Below are 23,009 nucleotides of genomic sequence, written 5' to 3'. Positions count from 1 at the left end.
TACTTCAGTACTCGTTTATTTTTTTTTCTTTCTTGTGGATAAATCAGACAAATGAATACGGGAAAAAGAGGGGGATACCTCACATGTGCAAGACTTTGAGTTGGAATGGTGTTATAATGTTGTCTTGTGAGCGCCAGTTCAAATACAAGCACTTGATTAAGTCCATTGAATCGATTGTGCCAAACGTAATTTTGCGAGAACGATCCCAAAATTTATTTATGGTTATTTCAGAGAGTCCTAGTCCGGACGAAACAATCCCCACTTCCTCTATGGATTCGCATCCCGCTATGTCGAGGTTTGTGAGAGTGAACGGAAGCTCTGGTAAATTTCGGATTTTCACACAATTCCTAAGGTCATGATGTGTCAACTGAGAACCACACAAGTTCCCCACAAACTCGAGGTTTCGACAGCCGCTCATGTCTAGATTTGTTAGATTCCCAATCGACAACGGAAATCACGTGATCCCCGTTTGGTCCTGAGTAAGCGTTTGCAGGATAGTGTTTGTTTTTGTGATCTCTGGAAGGTTCATCAGTGCACAACATTTGCTCAAACTGAGAGAGATGAGAGACGCCAGATCAAGTATGCTCTCTGGCAAGCTCTCCGGATTTTTGCAACAGAAAAGCGAGACTTCACAAAGACGAGAGTGATCCTCGATCGATGACGAAGGAACTTCTTTCACCTCCGAACCCTCAATAAACAACTCCACGATGTGTATTGGAAGATCTGGAAACTGGTTGAGGCTTTGGCAGCCACGCAAATCAAGGGTTTTCAAGAGGTGCAGTTGAGATATGCATTGGGGGAGACTCACGACTTGTTGCAGTGACTGAGGATCAGGTTGGAGATAATGTTTATGTAACCAATCGACGATGGCATGCCCGCTATTGGAGTCGAAGATAAATACAAGGTCACTAGACTCGTGCTCTCTATCCACAACATGGTCATGAGGTTACGACAACCTTGAAGGTAAAAAGTTTTAAGTACTTTCGAATTGATGCTCTCGGGGAAACCGCAGAGCTTTCTGCAGTAGCTTAGATCGAGATTTGAAAGTCTGATGAGCTTTCCTAAAATGTCCCAAGAAATAAACTCACAGATTTCGCACCCTTTAAGAATCATGTATCGTTGTTTGAACTAGTGTTTTGGTGATTTGTATGTGCTTGTGTTGTAATCAGAAAAGCTTAGATTGCTTGTTTTGCAATGAGAAAAAGGTTATGATATTTTATAGTCTAATAATTGTATCAAAATCAAACAAGCCATTACAATTTATAATCACGTTCATAATAGGCATTAACAGCCACAAACTGTTTACCAAAAACAAGGCAAGATATTGACATTAATAGCCACAAAATTGTACCAAAAAGAGGCCTTAATATATACATTTAAAGCAACAAAAGTAGGCCTAAACTATAAAGGCATAAACTAAGCTGTTTTGCAAAATTAAGATAGGCTATGAAGAGCTTGGTTGCGACTCTTTTGCCCTTGCTTTTTGCATGTTCCTCCGATATCTTCTTTTCATAATCTCGACTGTGGGGTTCACTACTACACATACAGTTTTCCGGTGCGGATGACTTTTGTGTGCGACTTTTCGCACCTAAAAGTCGCACCAAAAAAGACTTTCGGATGCGAAAAGTCTCATCCAAAAGACATTGAAGCAACTAAAAAATTTCGCCGATTTTTTTAAATTTGGGTGCGAAAAGTCGCACCCAAAAGTTCATTAATACCGTTGGTCGCACCTAAAAATCAAGGTTAACTTTTGGGTGCGACAAAGTCGCCCAAAAGTCCAAATGTTTTAAGTGGTCTTGTTCCCCCCTTTTTATAAATTTTGAACAGTCAAATCATTGGGTGTGACTTTTCGCGCCCATTGGACCTTTTGGGTGCGAAAAGTCGCACCCAAAAGTCAAAATTTTTCCGCGGCCAAATTTTCCCTTTCTTTTTACAAAAATCATTGGGTGCGACTTTTCGCACCTAAAAGTACTGACACAGGTCTTTGGGTGCGACTTTGTCGCACCCAACAGTGTCATTGGGTGCGACAAAGTAGCACCCAAATTCAAAGTTTTATATAAATCAAATTTCTGCTCGGTTTTCATTCTATCCGAGCCAAAACATTTCATTTCGCCTCTCTCTCTCCGATTTCTCTCCTACAAATTCTCTGACCGCCGCCACCACTCCGAGCTCCGTCGTCGTGATCTCTCTCTCCAGTTAGGTAATCCCTTCCTCTCACTCTTAGATTCTCATCCTCACTTTGTCTCTCCCCCTTCTCTCTAACACACAGACTCTCTTTCTCTCTCTCAGCCTCCGACCAGCCCCTCCGACCAACCCCTCCGCTGCAGCCCCTCCGACCAGCCCCTCCGACCAGTCCCGAGCCTCCAACCAGCCCCTCAGCCCCCAATTTTTATTCTGGATTCTAGGGTTTGATTTGGGGGTTTTTTCATGATTGTTGGTGATTTGGAGTGTTCTCATATTGAAATTATGCTCAAAATTGTGTTTACAATGGATCGTTGGTTTTGATTTTTGGGTTTGACCGTGTGTGTGGGGTGAGTGTGTGTGTGTGTGTGTATATGTGTGTGTGCGACTTTCGGGTTTGTTCTTATCTGAGGCGAGGAGCGGCGACGGAGATAAGAACAAACCCGAAAGTCGCCATTTTTTTTATTTTTGGTGATTTTTTAGGTGCGACTTTAGGTGCGGAAAGTCGCACCTAAATGTCGCACCCGAAAGTCAAGACTTTTGGGTGCCACTTTTCGCACCCAAGACTTTTAGGTGCGGACTTTCGGGTGCGGAAAAGTCGCACCCAAAGTCGCACCTAAAGATATCTTTGGGTGCGAAAATTGACTTTTGGGTGCGAAAAAAGTCGCACCCAAAGGTCTTTTTTGTACTAGTGGTTATCCTTCTTTGGTCTTCCTCTCTTTCTTCCTTGTGTGACCTGTCATATGTTGGTTAGAAACTTAATAAGACAATTCAATAACAAAAACATTAATCCATATAAAACAGAAACAAACCTGTTCAGAAACTGGATTTTGACAAGTGACTCGTGAATGTCCTATTTGGCCACACCTGCTGCAATGATTCACTTGGCCCTTCCTAAAGTGTTTTGTAGGAGGAGGTGGACCAAATCCTGGAGGTGGTACGTCTTGGTGTTTATTTCTTTTCTTCTTTGGTATACCTGGCAATGAAATCTCTGGTGGTGGTTTAATAGGGTTGAGGCCAGGATCCGGTCATTTATCGGGACTGGTCATTGGTTAAATTATGCCAATGTATGCTGCCACATACGCGTCTTTCTTATACCAATCATCGATGTAGTCCATTTTTTTCCAAACCCGATGACCATATACACGCCAAGGCATATGGGCATGGTATGCCATTAAGCTCAAAAGATTGGCATGTGCAAGTTCTTGACCTCAAATCAACCACAAATGACTTTGTTCCAAATAATCTACCTTAACAAAATAGAAACGAATAAATCAAAAACAAATAAAGTTATAAAATCTTAACAAAATCCATATAAAGTCATAAACAAATAAGGCTATAAAATCTTAACAAAATCCATATAAAATCATAAACAATTAAAGCTATAAAATCTTATCAAATTGCATTACCTACAACTTTGCATTACCAGCAAATGTGCATTGACAATACCGAGCAGTGTTCTTGTATTTCTCAATCAATTCCATTATCCTTCCTCCCATTGGTTATCGCCACTTTTGAACATCACATCTCTTTGTTTCAAACCTACACATCAACCAGAACCTGGTTTTCTCCAAGAGTGTGACGATCAGCTTGTCTCTTGCAGGCAATATGGCTAAATTGAAGCTTTCACAAAGGTTGTTCACTAGCATATCACATTTCATATTGACTCTGAAATGTGATTTGCTATACTCCTTTGGATTCTTTTGCACTAGCCAGTCATGTGCCCTCACATCTTCATCTTTAAGCATTTGCAATCTCTTTTTGAACTCTATCTCTGTGGTCTCCTTTGCACATGCCTACAATAGTTGCTTAAGAAAAAATCCAGGATGGAATCACCTGGTATTTAGTGTTTTAAAAATCTACCAAGGAAGTTGACAGTTACCTTTTTCAATACTTCATTATCTGTAAAGACCTCTCGTTCATTTACCTCCTGCTCTATCAAATTCTCTGAATCTATGATTTTCGGCGGTTATTTTTTCTACCACGTTAACAACTGAATAATCTCCGCACCTGTGAATAAGATCAACCTTTACCTTTGTTCTTGAAAAGCCATGGTTCTAGTTGATTCGAAATCCAATGAAGATGCTCATACAAGATGATCTTGCATTAAAATCATGTTGTATTGGCCTTAAAGTTTGGGTGTAGATGCCTAACACAAAACTTGAATTCAGCTCCTAGAAGCACATCAGAGGCAGCCTTTTCTAAACTTTTTGCTGATCACTCATCATCGTGAATCCGCTCGGGTTCATAATCTGAGGATCTTCACTCAGAAGTATCATAATCTAGGTCCACGTTTGTGTATTTTCTTTCTCCACTACAGCAAACACAATTGGAAACTGAGCATTATTCGGATCGATACCCACAGCAACCAGTAACATACCTTTCCAATAGCTCTTTAAAAAACACCCATCAAAACAGATCAAGGACCTGCAACCCTTATTGAATCCGTCCTTGCACGCTTTCAAGCAAATGTAAACTCTCAAAAACCTTTTTATCACCAACCAGAGTTATTTTCAATAGAGCCGTGGTACCAAGATTTGTTGCAGGTAGTTGCTTGCAGTAATCATCGAGAATCGGGTACTGGTCCTTCACTGATCCTTCTAAAACGTCTCTTGCTGCCTTCTTTGCTCTATAGAACACATTCTTGGACACATTGCAGAACTTAATTTCTTAAAGTTTTGATAGTCCAAATTCGGGTTGAGTATGAAGTGGTCCAAGAAGTGATTGGCAAGCCACGTACTTGTCAAATGCTTATTATCGAAGACAATCCTACACTCGTGCTTATCAAATAGAGTATTAATCTTCACTGTCTTCTTGTCCGAATTCAGAACCTTGGCATACAAACCCATTTGCACCCCGTCCCTCGGTATTTGGCTCTGATTCGATTCTGGTCGTTAAAACAATATTGAAATTCACTATCGGCTTTTATGAACTCATCTATCAAAATATTCCTCAGATGGTCCATTGTGGGAAATTTCATACCTAGTGTGAACTTGAAATTTTCTAGATTTCCTCGGGGTTGAACTCCCTGCTCATCTTCCACGTATGACCGTCGTCGTCATCGCTTTGAAAGCTTTCAAGGTCACTCTCATCCCTATGTCCATCAGTGTCTTCAACCTCACATTTGACGTCGTTACAGACCTCGTTGACAGCGGCCTACCATTGTTGAGGGTGATTTGTGTTCCGCATATCAGCTTTGTGCTCTCCATGGTCGTGATACTCTTCTCTTCAACCTTGACATCTCAACGTCGACTGGTTCTGACTCTTCGTCCATCGTCGACATTTGGAGATTTAGGGTTTTTTAATTTCGAATTTCCTCTTTGTATTTTGGCATGGTTGACCTCTTTGTTGTAATTCATTTTATTTGTTTTTCATTCTATTTAATTTCTCATTCTTTTTTTAACAAAATAATTACAACATAACTTATTTTTTTATAACAGTTAAATTTGGACCATACAATTGGATTAGGTAGCAACGTAAAAAAAAAAAAGAATAGGTAGTAAACTCGATCCAAACGAAAACAATACCATTTCCTTTTTTAAAAAAAAATTATTCATCCTCAATGAGAGAGGGTATTTTATTTATATGCATATATATTAATATAAAAAATAAAAAAATAATAATTTGTGATGAAGGAGAAAGAGAGTTCGAGGCTGGTGCTGCTGGCTCGGCTCAGCACCGCGCCACTCATGACCTCATCGAGCTCGAACTTCAGTTGAGAGCTCCGCGACTTCCTTATATGAGAATTATTGTATTACTATTATTTCCTTTATTGCCCTTCCCGGGAGACGCGCCGCTCAGAGTGTGCCGGCTCGACTTCCTCGAGAGCGGCGCCGGCGGCGGTGTCGTTGTCCTGTCGGAGAATTGGTGGTCGGAGTTCATCATCGGCGACGCATGGTAGTAGTATCTCGCCTTGAATATCCTCACTGCCAAAGATCATTCTCTATTTAATAACCTATATCCTTACTTTGAGTAGTACTAGGTCAATATATCTCAAATTATAAACCATTATTCCACCCCTTCGATTTGTGAATTGTTGGCATTGCCTAACTCATCTAGTGTAACCATTTTGACTTCAATGACCATTTCCATCAAAATCTACACATAAGCCTCTCCATGTATCGAAAACACTCACCGTATAGCTCGGTAAAGATTAAGCTACACTCTTGATTAATGCCTCTTTTTCAGCTAGAAAACACATTATGTATTTGGAAAACCCAAATAGAGCCTTCTTCTTCCGCTTCTCTAACCTCCATCATATATTCCTCACTCAAGCACTTATATCTTGATTTGCATATATACTATAGAAGACCAAAAACTTGTCTCGACTTACCTCACAATATCACCTTAAAGCAATCTCGACAAATTCGTAAGGGAAAAGTGTCGATTTTAATTTATAGAGATGGGCCTCAAAATTCTGTAATGAGATTAAATCTGACATGAAATAATGAACATAATACGACCAAATGCTAATTTGACCAATTATATTAGTAAAACAATTTGACAACAAATTTGGGCTTGTTTGATATAGACACAATTTGTCAACATATATACATTAACAAATGACACAATTTGTTGACATGTCAACAAATGACACAATCTATTGATATATATATGTCAAGAAATTACACGATTTGTTGACATAATTTTCATATTTTTACATATTTACTTGAGTTTGTCTTTAGAGAATAATATTCACAATTATACACACTCAAGTCTACATATCAATATGTCAAACAATTTTAAGTCTATGTACCCATTTATATGTCAACAAATTACATGATTTGTTGACATATATGTCAACAATCAACATGATTTGTTGACATATAATTAACAAATGACAAGTTGCTCTACAAGTCTATACAATTTGAGCTGAACATGAAATTAGTTACTCTAGACTCTACATTTATTTTCTATCATGTAAATACAAAAGGCGAGTTCATACATAATTTGTCAACACCATGTAAATACAACAGGCGAATCAATAAATTTCAACAAATCATGAACGTCCCGTATTAGGAATCTGAACTCGTTCAGCAGGTTTATCAGTCGATCATCGTCCCGGATCTCAATGGATTGGATTTATGTGAGGGGTCGAGAGAAGAGAGCAGCCGCGACGAAGTTGAAGAGGAATCGAGCCGAAACGGCCATGAACCTTAGGGATTTTTTTTATTATTTCTAATTCTTCTGCTCTTCGAGTGGAAATCTCAGATCTCTATGTTGGGTTTGTGGACTTCTTCTCCGCCTTCATCATGATGAAGCGGTTCAGCAAAGACTGGGCTTTCTCTTCGGTACGAGCCATTGTTGAAACTCTCAAATATGAAACCCTAGAAATTTGGGTGAAATTGAGATGGCGTTTGCGGCATTCATTGGTGTGGTGGTCAAGTGAAGATGACGATGTGGTGATTGATGAGCGAGCTTTTTGTTTTTGGGTTTAGGAAAGAGGGAGCATTTGAAATGAAACATGAGAATGAAGGAGAGAATGAACCATCAGAAAAGAGGGGAAATAAGAGAGAAGAAAGGAGGGTTTTCGTATTAGTAGTTTAGTACAATGGGCCCCGTAATAGAATTGGCCAAATTAATATTTTAGTTGATTATGAGAAATGAGTTATTAAGGCTCCGTTTGAAACTTGAAAAAATGGAATCTCTCATATTTTCCTTTGATTGTTTGGAATGAGAGAAAATAGTGTGAAAATGAAAGTTGGAGGGAAAATGAGAGAGAAAATATATAACTAAAATGAAGATTCTATTTTCCCTAGAAAATTAGATGAAAAATGAAAATCTCTCCAAATTTGTTCATGTGGGGACCACGTTTGTTTGTATCTTTCTTACTTTCCCCTCATTTTTCCCTCATATTTTTCACGACTTCCAAATACAATCTAGAATTTTAATTTTTCCTCTTGTTTTTCCTCATATATTCATTTTTCCTTATATTTTCACTTTCACTCCTTTTTTCTGAGTTTCAAACGGAGCATAGATTCGTCCATTGATATATCGGGCCAGGAGGTAAGACTTTAGTCTATTGGGCCCGTCGGATTAGGGGTTGGCCTTTTGAGTAATATATATTCTTCATTTCCCGCCATTAGGGAAATCCCTATCCCGCCCATTCTTTACAACTCCTCGCTCTGTTCAGTGAGCATTTACTCTCTAATTCCTACCCTTTATTTTATTTTTCAATCAATAATATATGCATCGGTGTTCGAATTAATCTGCTGAGGAATTAGAGTTAGGGATGTTTGGAAGATGGGGAGTAAGCGAATCAAGAGCTGCTTGGACTCCAGAAAAGGACAGTTACTTCGTGGAATTGATGTTGGAGCAAGCCAAGGAACGGAACGACCAGTCGTTGGATAGGGGGGCTTGGGGATATATGGAATCTAAGTTCAGCCATAGGTTTGAGGTTCAGTACTCGATGGACGCGTTCAAGAGCCGGCGATGGACTCTCAGGGCATGGTACAGTGCTGTCAAGAATTTGTTGAACCAGACCGGCTTTACCTGGGATGAGACTAAACATATGGTTGTCGCTGAAGATCATGTCTGGGATGAATATATCAAGGTTCTTCTTCTTCTATATATATATATATATATTTATATATATATATATATTTATATATATATATATATATATATATATATATATATATATTCATTTTGATTCAGAAAACATTTTGATTCATTATATAATTTGCTCTAAGTTTTCGAGGTGGGTTTACGGTCTCAGTCCGGGGAGAAAAGAAAGGGTCTTAGCCCTTAGGTTTTTGTTTTTCTTCAACATTTATGTTTAGTTTAGTTATGATAAACTTCAACTAGTTCTGATAGACCAGTTACAAGGACTGATATATGGACTTTCTGTTTTGAATTCATTTTCAGGAACACCGAGATGCTCGTCCATTCCGAACCAAGACTATTCCTTACTACAATGATCTGTGTTTTCTTTACGAATTTGTACCAAAAATCCCGGAGAAGACAGGTAAAGAAAGAGGTCTCAAATATATTGTTTTATTACTCGCTGTTGCATTGTGTAATAGAAAAACTAGCGATGATCATAATGTTGATATCAAAATTAGATGAGGAATCATCATCGCTCGCTCTTCATGACAACCACGAAGAGGAGGAGTCGGAGGAGGAAATCCGCGATGAAGCATTTTATGAGCATAGGTCAAAATATCGGAGAGAGGTTTATTGGTATGATGAGATGGAGCGGGACTTCGTGGATGAAATGCTGAGAGAGGTTGAGAAGGGAGAGATGGTCAATGGAGACTTTAGTGAGAAAGCATGGCAGGATATCTTCCAATCTCTGGCCGGGGAGTACGAGCTCGTTGATTGCCCTGAAACCTTTGAAAAAGTCAAGAATCGGTACAAGGTGATGAAGAGGCAATACAACCTCGGCACGAAGCTGCTCGAATTCGATGGCTTCACTTGGGACGATTCCAGCCAGAAGGTCACTGCCTCCGTTTCTGTCTGGCGAGATTTCATGAGGGTAACTAAGTCCTTTTTTTAATTTAATTATTTTTTTTTACCTTATGGTACAATAATAGAAAAGCGGGAGATGGAATAAAATGTAGAAATTTGGAATTCAGATCCTCTGTACTCCTTTTCGTCTGATTACATGTCTCATCGTGATATGATTGGAGAGATAAGCTAAATTAGACAAAATTTGACAGATTATCAAGATTCCGGAATTTAAGGGTGGGAATTTAGATTTCAAGTTTTTTGGTAGGAAGGTAAATATGATAGATTAAAATAGAGCTTAGGACTCACTATTTATCTTTCAACTTTAGAAGGAAAAAGTTGGACCTACGATTTTCCACCTTTTAATTGAAATAAATGGATAAGATTGTAAAATTGTACACAAACTAGATCTACTCTAATTGGTAAAAAAATAACTATATTCCATTTCCTTCTTATTTTATGTGACTTCTTATTTTCATTTTCATTCAATTTTCTTTCACGATACAGGATGCACGACAAATCCGAAACCATCCCTACCCTTATTTCAAAGACTTGCGCAAGATTTGCGATCCGGATCCGGACGAGAAAGGAGAGGATTCAATGCCTCAGAAGAAGAAAAAGAAGCCTGAATTTGTGAGTCTATCTGGCTCGTGCGATCAAGATTTGGACGAAGGAGAGGTTTCAAGGCCTCAGAAGAAGAAAAAGAAGGTTGACTTCGGGAGTGTCTCTGGTTCGGAGAGGCCTCGTGGGAACAACGAAGCCGTGGAGATCACGGCGGTGCCGATCAAGAGCATAGTCAAAGCGGTGCAGGCCTTGCTGGATATGGACAGTGACTTTGTGTTGGACGCTTGTGATCTTCTCGAGGACGAAAACAAGGCCAAAACTTTCATGGCTTTGGATGTGAAGCTCAGAAGGAAGTGGCTTGTGAGGAAGCTGAGGAAACTTCATTGGTGAGATAACTTTAGAACAGAAGTGCACTACTCTCTCTCTCTTTTGGGGTCTAATTGTATGGTTTTGTTGCCTTTTTTAGTTCATTACGATAGATAGAAAGGCAAACACTTATGTTGACCGTGAATGCTGATAAACGCTTATAGTTAATCTGAATATTGTAAATCTAACTGTTAATTTAAAAGTTGAATTGCTACTTGAGAAACATTTTGCATTTTAGTGATATGCCTCTACGTTTTTCTGAAGAAAAAAAAAATGGGAAGTTCAAGAGAGCTAGTCTCGCCCAGCCAGAACGCTGAGCGACTCACGGCTACTGTTTCATTCCCTCCTAGACTGATTATTTCCAGCATCTATTTAATAAACTATAAATCTGGGCATTTGGTAGGAAACGGCAAAGGATTAAAATCTAGTATTTTTTAAATAAGGACTAAAATGTAAAATTGAGAAATAAAGATTAACGTATTGAGATTCAGACATTTTCTTAATTTAAAATATATGCTAAAAATATATTTGAAAATTACATATGAAAAATACATACGAAAAATATTTATGAAAAATATATAATATAAATGAATATCTGAGAAGATATTAGGAGATTTTGAGTAATAGAAGATTGTATTTGTGAGGTGTGAAGAACTATTATGAATGAGGGTGAAATTTATAGGAAAATAAAAATGAGGGGTTAAAAAAATTAAAACTTGTTAGACGACCGGAAGGAAGGACTTCCGCGCCATTCCGTTGCCTTCCGCTAGATGTACAGAAGTCGTTATTCCGTTCCCCATCAACGACGGAAGAAATACTTCAACATGTAAGTAGCGACTGGAAGGAACCGGAATTCCGATGTCCTTCCAGTCTATATGCCTAGATTTAATAAACTAGTAACTTTTTATAAATACCATTTCTTATCCTATATAGTCAACTTTTTTATTATTATTATTATTATTAAATCAAATAAGCCAGTTACGAAGAGTTATTTATTGACTAGACCGATCGAATAATGTGTTGCCTAAGAATCACTGAGAGATAACGGAGGACTAGACTTTGCAAACGGATGAATGGCAACACATATAGTCACCCAAGAAAACTCCATCCAATGGATTCCAACCTCCGAAAAGTAAGACCATTATTCTAGAGTCCGACACTCGCACATTAAGCGGAAGTTCGCGAAAGATGCTCGAAGACACAAGGCCTACAAACAATCCAACATCCTCTTGAACATTGTGCCTTTAAAGTTCTAGAAGAACCTCAACAACATAGTGCACAACACTAACACTAAGAAGAAGACTCGACGAACTACCAAAAACATAAACAAACATGATAGAGCTAAATAAATATAACATAATGATAAGAAAACACAGACTAAGTATGTTAACTATAAGGAAATCTACAATCTCACAGAAAGCCCTCAATTGAGAATCAATCGCATTTTTAGCAATAGAAAACTAACAACCGAGGAACTCGCCAGGAAAAAAATCTGGTCTGGGATCGACGCAAATGATAGTAAGCATCGAGTCACCACTATCTACCTATTAGAGGAAGTCAAAGTCGGCAACGAGGAAGCCATCAATCCACACCATCGAGAGGGTAGTGATGGTGTTAGTGTCAGAAGACCCTAATAAAAGAAATAACAGCCAAGGGCTAGCGCCGCCATCGATACAAAGCACCAGACAATAAATGGGCGAGAATTATTTGGGCAAAATTATCAATTAACTACTGTTAATAGAATAAGCGCTTAATTAGTTATAATTAACCAAACTTTGACTATTAAGCAAACAGTAAATTTGATGTAGCTTAATTGCTTATAAATTTCTATTAAACCAAATGGACTAGTTGACAATTAAAAAAATAACATTTTTCTATTGGCACTGTAAAAAAGCTCGCATTAATTTTTTTTAACAATTATAGAACTTTCTTAACAATGACAGATACGAATCGTTCCTACTTTTTTAATTTGTGTGAATATATATTTTTTATATTATTTGTTTACTGTTTGATTTTTAGCTCTATATAACTTTATTTACGTTTAAAGAAGCAATTATATATGGTTTGAAAAAAAATATGATTTTTTAATGTATTTAAAATAGCCAGTAATTTAGAAATATTGCACTTTAGAATAATATTCCTGTAATTGTTCCATTAAAGGGCTATTTTGCTAACTAGCCAAATCAACCTATTAATATTAAGAGAATAGCCAAAGTTTCATTTAATTAAGGGAATAGCTCAACTAATCTAAAATACCTAAATTACCCTTTCACACAACTCTCTCTCTCTCTCTCTCACAGAACACACACACGTTACCAGACCTAATCAAACGTTCTCAGACCTTCGACGACGACGACGCCAAAGGCACGGATCAGAATTCCAGAAGCTTCGTCACCGAGTTCAACGCCGGCGATCAAGCCTCGGCTTCCAAGCCCGCTGTCGTAATACCAGCGCTCGAGAACACCTGGGACAGCCGGCGATTCAAGAAGATGAAGAATCTCGACCTCCCAATATCCGCTCCGTCGGAATCGGAGTCGAACGGCCTCCAATTCGAGCTCGGGATCTTCCAGATCCGGCGTCGGTCTCGCGCGGTGGGGTTCCTTGCGACTCTCAAGCTTCGCCACCATTTTCTTCTGGTTTTTTCGGCGAGCACGTGGTCTGCGTTGAAATTTCCAGGAACGAACCCTAGAACCCCCAAATTCGCGGTAAGTTAATTGAATTAACCTACTGGAGTGAGTTAGGTTAATTAATTAACTGATTCGTGAATGATTTGAAATTCACCAAAAATTTACAAAAATCATAACTTAAGTCAATTGATATTCAAAGCATTCAATTAATTAACCTAATTCCGAATTCAATCATTTAGTAAATTAACTTTACTCACAAAAAAATCAAAACCTAAACTAATATTCAACCAATAAGTTAATTAATTAACCTAACTCACTCCAGTAGGTTAATTAAATTAACCTATTCGCAAATTTACCAAGGGCGTTATGGTCTGAGCCGAAAATATGGGCTATTTGCTTAATAAAATGAAACTTGGACTATTCCCTCAATAAGAATGACAAACTTGGCTAGTTACAACAAATTTCACTAAAATAAAACTTGGACTATTTAAAAACAATGGTGGATTATTGAATTATTAGTCTAATTGATCTTTATTTCTAAGAATTTTTATTTTTTATTTTTTTTTAAATATTGAAATATACTATTTTTCGCCCATTCTTTGAGCGGCTTGGATTAACAAATAACAAATATTTTGGGCCCGGCCCGATTTTGGGTTAGCGTTTTGAGTATATTTTAGTTTCCCGGCATTTTTGGAAACCCCTATCCCGCCCATTATTTACAACTCCTTGATATCCTCAACCTTTCAAGGTTCAGTTCAGTGAGTCTTATTCATACCCTTAATCTGCTGAGGAATTAGAGTTAGGGATGTTTGGAAGATGGGGAGTAAGCGAATCAAGAGCTGCTTGGACTCCAGAAAAGGACAGTTACTTCGTGGAATTGATGTTGGAGCAAGTTAAGGAACGGAACGACAACTCGTTCAACTGCTGGGCTTGGGCCGATATCTCATCTTCGTTCAACAATAGATTTGAGGTTCAGTACTCCAGAGACTCGTTGAAGAGCCGGCGAGCCACTCTCAGGGCATGGTACAGAGCTGTCAAGAATTTGTTGGACCAGACCGGCTTTACCTGGGACGACACTAAGCATATGGTCATCGCTGAAGATCATGTCTGGGATGATTATATCAAGGTTGTTCTTCACACGAGACTTTCATTAATATATGATTTGGATTGATAAAACATTTCAAGGAGTCTTTATTCACAAAGAGGGCTAACTGTTTGAACTTCATCAAAATCGACTTTTGACCCTCGTTCGTAATTATGTTTAGTACCTGATTCTGTCGTACATTTCTGTCGTAAATTTGTTAATATTCTATATTTTTCCGTGGTGGGTCTGGGGTTTTAGTCCGAGAAGAAGAGGAAGGGTTTTATACGAAATTTCTATTTTGAATTCATTTTCAGGAACATCCAAATGCTCGTCCATTCCGAACCAAGACCATTCCTTACTACAATGATCTGTGTTTTCTTTACGAATTTGTACCAAAAATCCCGGAGAAGACAGGTAAAGAAAGAGGTCTCAAATATATTGTTTTATTACTCGCTGTTGCATTGTGTAATAGAAAAACTAGCGATGATCGTAATGTTGATATCAAAACTAGACGAGGAATCATCATCGCTCGCTCTCCATGATGACCACGAGGAGTCGGAGGAGGAAATCCGCGATGAAGCATTTTATGAGCGCAGGTCGAAATTTCGGCGCCAGGTTTATTGGTACGATGAGATGGAGCGGCTGTTCGTGGATCTAATGCTGAAACAGGTCGAGAAGGGAGAGATGGTCGAAGGAGACTTTAGTGAGAAAGCATGGGAGGACATCTTCCAATTTCTGATCTTTAAGTATGAGCTCGTTGATTGCCCTGAAACCTTTGAAAAGGTCAAGAATCGGTACAAGATGATGAAGAGGCAATACATCCTCAGCAAGAAGCTGCTCGAGTTTGACGGCTTCTCTTGGGACGATTCCAGCCAGAGGGTCACAGCCTCCGTTTCTGTCTGGCGAGATTTCATGAGGGTAACTGAGTCTTTTTTTTTTTTTTTTTTCCCCTGAAGTTACAGTAATAGAAAAGTGGGAGATGAAAATGAGCACAAGCTAGAAAATTCTCTAATTGGTAAAAAAAAAAAACCCATTTCAACGCATTTCCTTTTATTCAAGTGACTCTTATTTTCCTTTCCATCTAAGTTTCTTTCGCGATACAGGATGCACGACAAATCCGGAACCATCCCAGCCCTTATTTCAAAGACTTGCGCAAGATTTGCGACCCGAATTCGGACGAGAAAGGAGAGAATTCAATGCCTCAGAAGAAGAAAAACAAGCCTGAATCTGCGAGTCTCTCCGGCTCGTTCGATCAAGATTCCGACGACGGAGAGGTTTCAATGCCTCAGAAGAAAAAAACGAAGGTTGAACTTGGGAGACTCTCTGCTTCGAAGAGGCCTCGTGGGAACAACGAAGATGAGGAGATCACAGTGGTTCCGATCAAGAGCGTAATCAAAGCGGTGCAGGCTTTACCGGACATGGATGAAGGTTTGGTGTTGGACGCGTGCGATCTTCTCGAAGACCAAAACAAGGCCAACACTTTCATGGCTTTGGATGTGAAGCTCAGAAGGAAGTGGCTGCTGAGGAAACTGAGGCCATACCCACTCATTATGCGATGAAACTTTTGAATTGAAGAGCATTACTCTCTCTCTCTCTCTCTCTCTCTCTCTCTCTCTCTCTCTCTCTCTCTCTCTCTCTCTCTTAAATCTAACTGTTGAATTAGTTTTTTTTTGGATTGCTACTTGGATTAACATTTTACGTTTTAGTTAGAGATGATAATTTTGTCGTAGTAATCCTGTTTGCATAAATAAATGTTAAAAACAAATCGATTATTTATTAATCGTGTTTGAAGTCTAGATTCAAATCTGACCGCTTATTTTTTTTACGGATCTATAACCGTTTAAATTAAACTATTTAATAATCGTTTAAATAATTTATTCAATCGTGTTTTAATCATGTTTAGACATTCGGACTCAATTAATTGTCATTAAATTATCAAAAACATATCAGTCATAAGAGAAAAAAAAATAGTCTTAACAAAATAAAAATATCTCATACATATATGTCATCGGAAAATAAGACATAAAAATACAATCATCCTTCACAAAATCAAATAAAAGAAGACATGATTAGTTTTAGCCAATACGAATACTTGAACTTTCGGATTGTGTATCCTCGTCATGTAACTTAAATTTCAAAACTCATTTTACGAAATCATCGGCTTCTCCATTCGATCCTACCTAAATTTTATAATTAGTTAAAAATATCAAAATAAAAATAAATTCAAGACTCATAAAACTAAAATGATTAAAAAAAAAGAAGCTCACTTACCATAAAGCCAATCACGAGTGCAAACTAATGCCTCGACCTTGCTAGGTATAAGTCGGCCACGATATGCATCAAAAACTCTACCGCCAGTACTAAACGAAGATTCTGAAGCAACATTGAAACGGGAACGACTAATATATCACAAGCCATTGTCGCAACGATAAGATATCGACATTCATTTAACTTCTAATAAACGAGAATGTCTAATTCGATGTCCCTATCCATTTTTGTCTCATATAAATAAAGTTCAAATTGAGTTTTTTTGTTGAGAACATCATTAATGTGAGACTATTATTTTTGTGATTGTAGATTGTGAATTATGAGAACACCACTAGACTAGACATTGAAAACCACTAATTCGATAGATTATTATTGCTCTCGTGAAGTCAATTGATATACTATAGACTATATGTTATCATATATGAATTGATTTTATTGATATGAATATACCTTATTTTATTTCACCATATTTTTTAATATCAATTTTATGTTTATAGTTACAAATTAATAATTTTAAATATATTATATTAATTATGTTTAACTGAGTCGTAATACCGCTGTTACTCGTAATCGTATTAATTGAGTCATATTCGTGAGGATTGTAATCGTGTTTTGTGCCAATCATTTAATAATCGTGTTAATTGAATTTTACTCGTGTTACCGTATTGTGTCATTTTGACTAATTATTTAATCGTGTTAGCATCTTCGATCTAATTAAGAACCAACTCATATATTGAGATCCAAATATGCTTAAATCGTGTCGTAACCGTTTCATGTTTTGTGTCCGGATTAAATTTTCATCTCTAATTTTAGTGATATGCTTATAATTAGAAACTTATAACTTTTATATAAAGTATAAAATAAAAATAAAATAAGAACAAGCAAGTCTCTCCGAGCCATCACGCCAAGCCACTCACAGCTACTATTTCATTCCCTCTCAAATGATTATTTGCGAAACCTATTTTATAAACTAGTAACTCTTACAAACATAATTTCTTATCCTAAATAGTCAACTTTGTTTTCTTTTTAATTCACCAACACTTTATCAGAAAATATCACTTTTTATTCATAGAAATTTTATTCAAGCAAACACGTTACTAATAAGCAAATTACAAATGAATTGGAATTCCATAGAACTAAACTGATTAGACTTACCGAATAAGGTGTCGCCTAAGAATCACCGAGACATAATGCAAGACTAAACTTACTCGTATTCCATGTCGCACTTTTCACACACTTTATGCCCGTTTCGTACCATTTCGTACAATTGTCAACTAACGTGAGTGTTTTGAAAGAGCTAGACACGTGTTCGAAATGTGGTGTACCTCTTGTTCTTCAATTTTTTTTAAATGCATACAAACTGAGTGAACACCAGTATTTTGAGATTTCACAAATTGTGTCTATGGGTGTTTTACCAATAAACTAATAGAATACTCCACGTGATTAAAAACAAAATAAGTTGACTTGTTGGGATACATTTGCCATAAATAACTTGGACAAAAATATAAGTAGCTTTGATGTTTTTAACCAAAAGAAAAAATTATTTTTTTGACACATTTATTAGTTAGGTAAGGTGGGAGAAATAATTTGTTCAAATTATACCATCCAAATTCTCTCTCTCTCTCTCTCTCAACGAGCCTCGCGTACGTGTTGCTGCTCCGGCTCCTTTTACAGGCTTTATCTTTCTTGATCTCGTCTTGTGTGATTGTTAACTTACCTCATAAATTATATTTTCTTTAATGTTTCTCATAGTTACTTATGGATTATCATGTAGTATTGTGTTTATAAATATTTTTGGATCTTATTTTAAAGTCTCGACAGTGACTTCAATATATATATATATATATATATATATATATATATATATATATATATATATATATTTTAGTTCGTTATAACTTATAAAATCGTAACTAAACTATATAACTACGATATTTATATATATACAGATCTTATGTGTAAAAACTACCGTGTTACCGAGTAGTTATTTCACTAGGGACCAAATAACACTTTTGGATGCGATTTTTGTCGTATTCAAAAGTCAAAATGGTTGTCCACATCAAATAATCATGGATGCGAAAAAAAGTCTAGATTTTTTTATGAAGCTTTTTGGATGCGACAAGTCGCATCTATTACCGCATCAAATACTATTGCGGGATATTTTGTTTGGCAGGATATTAGACCATTGGATGCGACAAGTCGCATCCAATTCTTATCCCGCCATAACGCGGGAACATTTTGGATGAGACTAATCGCATCCAATAGTCTTTCATGCGTTGTGGCGGGCAGAGTATTGGATGCGACTTGTCGCATCCAATAGTAGTTTTATTTATTTTTTAAAAAATTTAATTAAAATTTTCTAAATACTTAATAATCAAAATAAAAATTCGAATTATAAAATAAATTTTTTATAAAACGTAATAGAAAATATTATATACATTCGATAACAATAAAACGTAATGAAAATATCTTATAAAACGTAAAAGTAAATTCGGTAATAAGAAATATACAACTATTTCTTGCGCGTTGGTACCACTTTTTCATTGTGGCTGATCCTTTTCCGCCTTTGCCTCGGGATGCGCTGCTGGCGCTAGGACGCTCTGGTTGAAATTAACTCGATAGAAGCTGGCGTCTGGTCATCAGTCCTTGTAGATGGCGGCGGCGTAGTCTAAGGCTGCGGTGTCGACGATGACGGCTGACACGGTCTTATGCTCTGTGTGAGCTCGAAGATCTGTCGTTGCATCTGCTCCATCATGGCCTGCTGGGCTTGCAACGTTGACTGCAATTCGCTAACAGCTGGATTGTGCCGCGTGCGAGAAGACGAACCTGATGACGAGCTCTCGTCCTGAGCTGCAGCAAAGAGCAAAGCTCCCCTGGGATCATGGGACCTATCCCTGTTTCTCAACCTCGACGTTGCCCGAGAATTAAACACATCGCTGCTTGCTCTACATCATTGATGTCCACTTCTGCGCATTTTTCCTCCGCTTGTCACTGAATATCCGCCATTTGAATATGGATTTGTTCCTTTACAAATGTGATAAAAAACATAAAGATTATCAAATAATAATTAATAAGTAATTAATATGATTAAATTAATAAAAAAATACATCTTTCGCGGCTTCCTTTGTCCAGTTGCCTTTGTCGCCTTGGTGGTAGTCTTGCCACGTCTCTAATGCAGAGCCCAAGGTCCCATCTTCCCTCATCTGCAAGTATTAATGAAAATATGCGCAACTTGTTAATATATAACTATTAAATATTGCAATTACAATTTTACTTGCGTCCGAAGACGAGCCAAGAAAGATATCGACCCCTGTCGACTCTTTGTCTTCTTCTTCTTCTAATTTTCTTTGTTACGTTCAGACGCTTTATGCAAAATGTAAATCCAGTTAATTCGAGCTCATATATGATAACATTTTCTTTAAAAATATTACCTTGAACTCTTATGTATCAAACCTCTCTATCGCCTTTTCCCAATCTGCCTGACTCACGCCCTTTGGCGTTTCTTGTTTGGCGAGATCTTTTTGGCCGCATAATTTGATTATGAACTTCCTCGATAATTTTGACTTCGCGTTACAAAAAATTCGCTTTTCATTGCGAATGATAGCAGCGCATATCTTGCAAGTCTCAGGACCTCTGCACGCGAAAGTGAACTCACTATGGAGTCCGGTCAAAATAGCGTCGACAGACTGAGGCGATACGTCTGGTCAGCTAGAGATGTGCATTGGAATCGAGCCGTGGATATAGACTCCCAGGCGCATGGAGAATACTCCGATCTTCTTATTCTTTTCCCTAACAGTTTGATAGAACGTCTGTTGTACTAGATCGTAGCCAACAACCTTCGCACCTTCGACCCCTCTGACTACTTTCTCAGAAGTGGCGTAGTCGTCGGTCCCTGTGTAGCCTTAGAACCGGTGGATCCCGGTGTCTGTGGGGGATCCTCGCTTCCACCTGCTCCAGTGGCCATCGACATCATATAAGATAAAAATAATATAAGTAAAAAGTTATTTGTTTCATCAAAATAAACAATTAAAAAAAGACATCCTACTCATTCATTGTCATCACTCGACATCAACATCTTCTCCCTAAAAAATAACGCGCACCTCATCTTCATCATCGTCGCCTTCTTCATCGTTGTCAACATCAGTAACGAGCTCAGTTTCAGCTATATCGTGTCGATGATTCAGAAGCTCGATGTCTGACAACTGTATTGTCAATGTAACTAAGGCCGATGTGGTGGCGTCAACTTTAGCAATATTGTTCCAAATCTCTCGATGATTGCATAACTCAACGATTTCCCATTCGTCACATTTGGCAAGATCTTTTATGTAAAAGACTTGCTTCGCTTTAGTCGCGAGTATGTACGGATCGTCCGTAAACCACTCTTTCACGGTATAAGCACTTGTCGTTCCACAAATCCTATCATCATTCTTCTCATCGCATCATAATTATCACCATACCAAATGCATTTGAATAGTACGACACGACAATTATGCCTATAATTCAACACGATGACGTCTTCCAATTATGTAATCTTGCGCTTTTTTGAGATCTTCCACTCTCAAAGTTCTAGAACTTATTAACTTAAAAAAAGTTGCAAAGCTCGGCGATCGTCTCTTGTATAGTCTTTGGCACAAAAATGTGAATACCAACAGCCAACAACCTTTGTAAGATCACGTGGCAATCATGAGATTTCAAACCTATCAACTTCCCATCATCAGTTACGTTTTTCTTAAAATTCCCAGCAAGGCCATCTGGGAATTTGACAGATTGGAGGAACTCCGTAAACCGCTGCCTTTGCTCAGGGGTTAAAGTGTACGCAGCTAGCGGTTTGTACCACTCATCCCCTTGTTTTTTCAAGTGCAAAGTAGACTTAATCTCTAAGTCCATCAAATCATGTCGTGCTTTCTCAGTACCCTTCTTCCATTCTAAGCTGAGCATAGTCCCGAGAAGATTCTCGGACACGTTATTCTCTATGTGCATGACGTCTATGTTGTACTTCAACTCCAACTCAAACCAGTACGACAACCCGTAAAAATGCTTTTCTTTGTCCAATTCAGTTTGCACGATTCTCGCCTTCGTTTTCTTCCCACAGAGTCGGCTTGTTTGCCAGTTGTCTTGCAAGACACACTACTTAATTGATTAAGTATGTTTTTCGGAGTCAACTTCTTCGGTTTAGGGCATCTCTCGTTTTGAACTGTGTAGTGATCGTTACTTTTCCTCAATTGGTGAGAATGAGGCAAGTACCGACGATGATCGTATTAGACGATTCTATTTCTGACTTTCAGAGATGGCGTTTCAGAGTTGCACATGGGACAAGCAAGATACCCTTCTCCACTCCATCTCGATATATACGATCGAGCTGAAAAATTGTTTATCGTCTAGAGTAGTGTGGCACGCAACCGAAACACTTCATTGTTGTCTCCATCTCACACTTGGAATCCAGTCTCCCACAATTATTTTAGCTCTTAAAAAATGGCTATACGAACACGTCCATGTCTTTTTCGGGTGAGCTCGGGTCGGGCATTAGAAGCGTCAGCATCAAGTACGCTTTCTTCATGCACAACCAATGCGGCAAGTTATACACAGTCAGTACCACCGGTCACTTGTTGTACGCTAAACTCATTTCCCCAAACGGATTGAACCCATTAGAAGCTAGTCCAAGCCGCAAGTTTTGCGGCTCTGCAACAAAATCTGGGTATCTTCGGTCTAGATTCTTCCACGTCGTTCCATCACCAGGATGTCGTAGAACGCCTTCTTCCCTGACACGCTCTCTATCATGCCACTGCATATGAAACGACGTGTGACGACATGCGTACAACCGCTTCAATCGATCTTTCAGGGGGAAATATTGCAATATCTTTTGCGGTACCTTTTTCCTGAGATTCTTCCATCTGCTCTCGTTGCAAACTGGGCAGCTGTCAACTTTCTCGATATCTTTTCGAAACAAGACGCAGTCGTTGATGCAAACGTCAATCATCTCGTACCCCATGCCAAAGCGCTTTAGTCTCGCTTTTGCCTCGTAGTGCTTTTTCGGGATTCGATTACCAAATGGATGACACTTCCTCAAGAAAAGCTAAAGTTCAGTGAACGACTTGTTCGTCCAATGGTTCGTGACTTTGATGTGCATCAATGAAACAATGAACGACAAAGACGAAAACTCTTTGCATCCAGGGTACAATTCTGCTTCCAACTCCGTGAATAGGTCTTCAACTTGCTCCTCTGCACGCACCTCGCTCGGGGTCAGATGCGCAAAGTCGTCGACATCCTCGTGATCCATGATATCATGGAGAGCATCGTGCAATCCTCCGACTCCTTTCTGATCTGTTTCGATGACATCTTCTTCTTGGGTAAGGACATGATGTTCACCGTGATGATACCATTAAGTGTAATTTGGGGTAAATCCCTTGTTCATGAGGTGATCCCTTACGACCCCGATTTCCTGCCATCTTGCATTATTGCAAGACTTGCAA

General features: G+C 38.3%; 3 protein-coding genes across 3 annotated transcripts; 2 read left to right on the top strand and 1 right to left on the bottom strand.

Moving 5' to 3' along the window:
- Window positions 1-454: 454 nt before the first annotated feature.
- LOC149389841 (disease resistance protein RPS4B-like) lies at window positions 455-3,680 on the bottom strand. The gene is made up of 3 exons (XM_089622738.1): window positions 3,608-3,680; window positions 982-1,061; window positions 455-823 (listed from the first exon to the last, which is right to left on the bottom strand). The coding sequence occupies exons 1-3, from the start codon at window positions 3,678-3,680 to the stop codon at window positions 455-457; spliced, it is 522 nt and encodes a 173-aa protein (XP_089478864.1).
- A 4,078-nt stretch (window positions 3,681-7,758) lies between these two features.
- Window positions 7,759-10,783, top strand: LOC149389840 (uncharacterized). Its single transcript, XM_089624258.1, has 4 exons — window positions 7,759-8,734; window positions 9,049-9,148; window positions 9,246-9,658; window positions 10,138-10,783. Exons 1-4 carry the CDS (start codon window positions 8,414-8,416, stop codon window positions 10,582-10,584), a joined length of 1,281 nt encoding a protein of 426 aa, XP_089480384.1. The 5' UTR covers window positions 7,759-8,413; the 3' UTR covers window positions 10,585-10,783.
- A 3,124-nt stretch (window positions 10,784-13,907) lies between these two features.
- On the top strand, window positions 13,908-15,832 carry LOC149389839 (L10-interacting MYB domain-containing protein-like). Its single transcript, XM_089624257.1, has 4 exons — window positions 13,908-14,313; window positions 14,586-14,685; window positions 14,783-15,189; window positions 15,375-15,832. Exons 1-4 carry the CDS (start codon window positions 13,993-13,995, stop codon window positions 15,828-15,830), a joined length of 1,284 nt encoding a protein of 427 aa, XP_089480383.1. The 5' UTR covers window positions 13,908-13,992; the 3' UTR covers window positions 15,831-15,832.
- Window positions 15,833-23,009: the final 7,177 nt, after the last annotated feature.

Source organism: Urtica dioica, chromosome 8, assembly GCF_054948205.1.
Source record: "Urtica dioica subsp. dioica isolate 48M chromosome 8, U.dioica_male_clone48M_v1_H2, whole genome shotgun sequence".
In the NCBI taxonomy this organism is placed as follows: Eukaryota; Viridiplantae; Streptophyta; class Magnoliopsida; order Rosales; family Urticaceae; genus Urtica; species Urtica dioica.
Note: the sequence above shows the minus strand (reverse complement) of the source record. Positions and strands in the feature narration are given on the sequence as shown.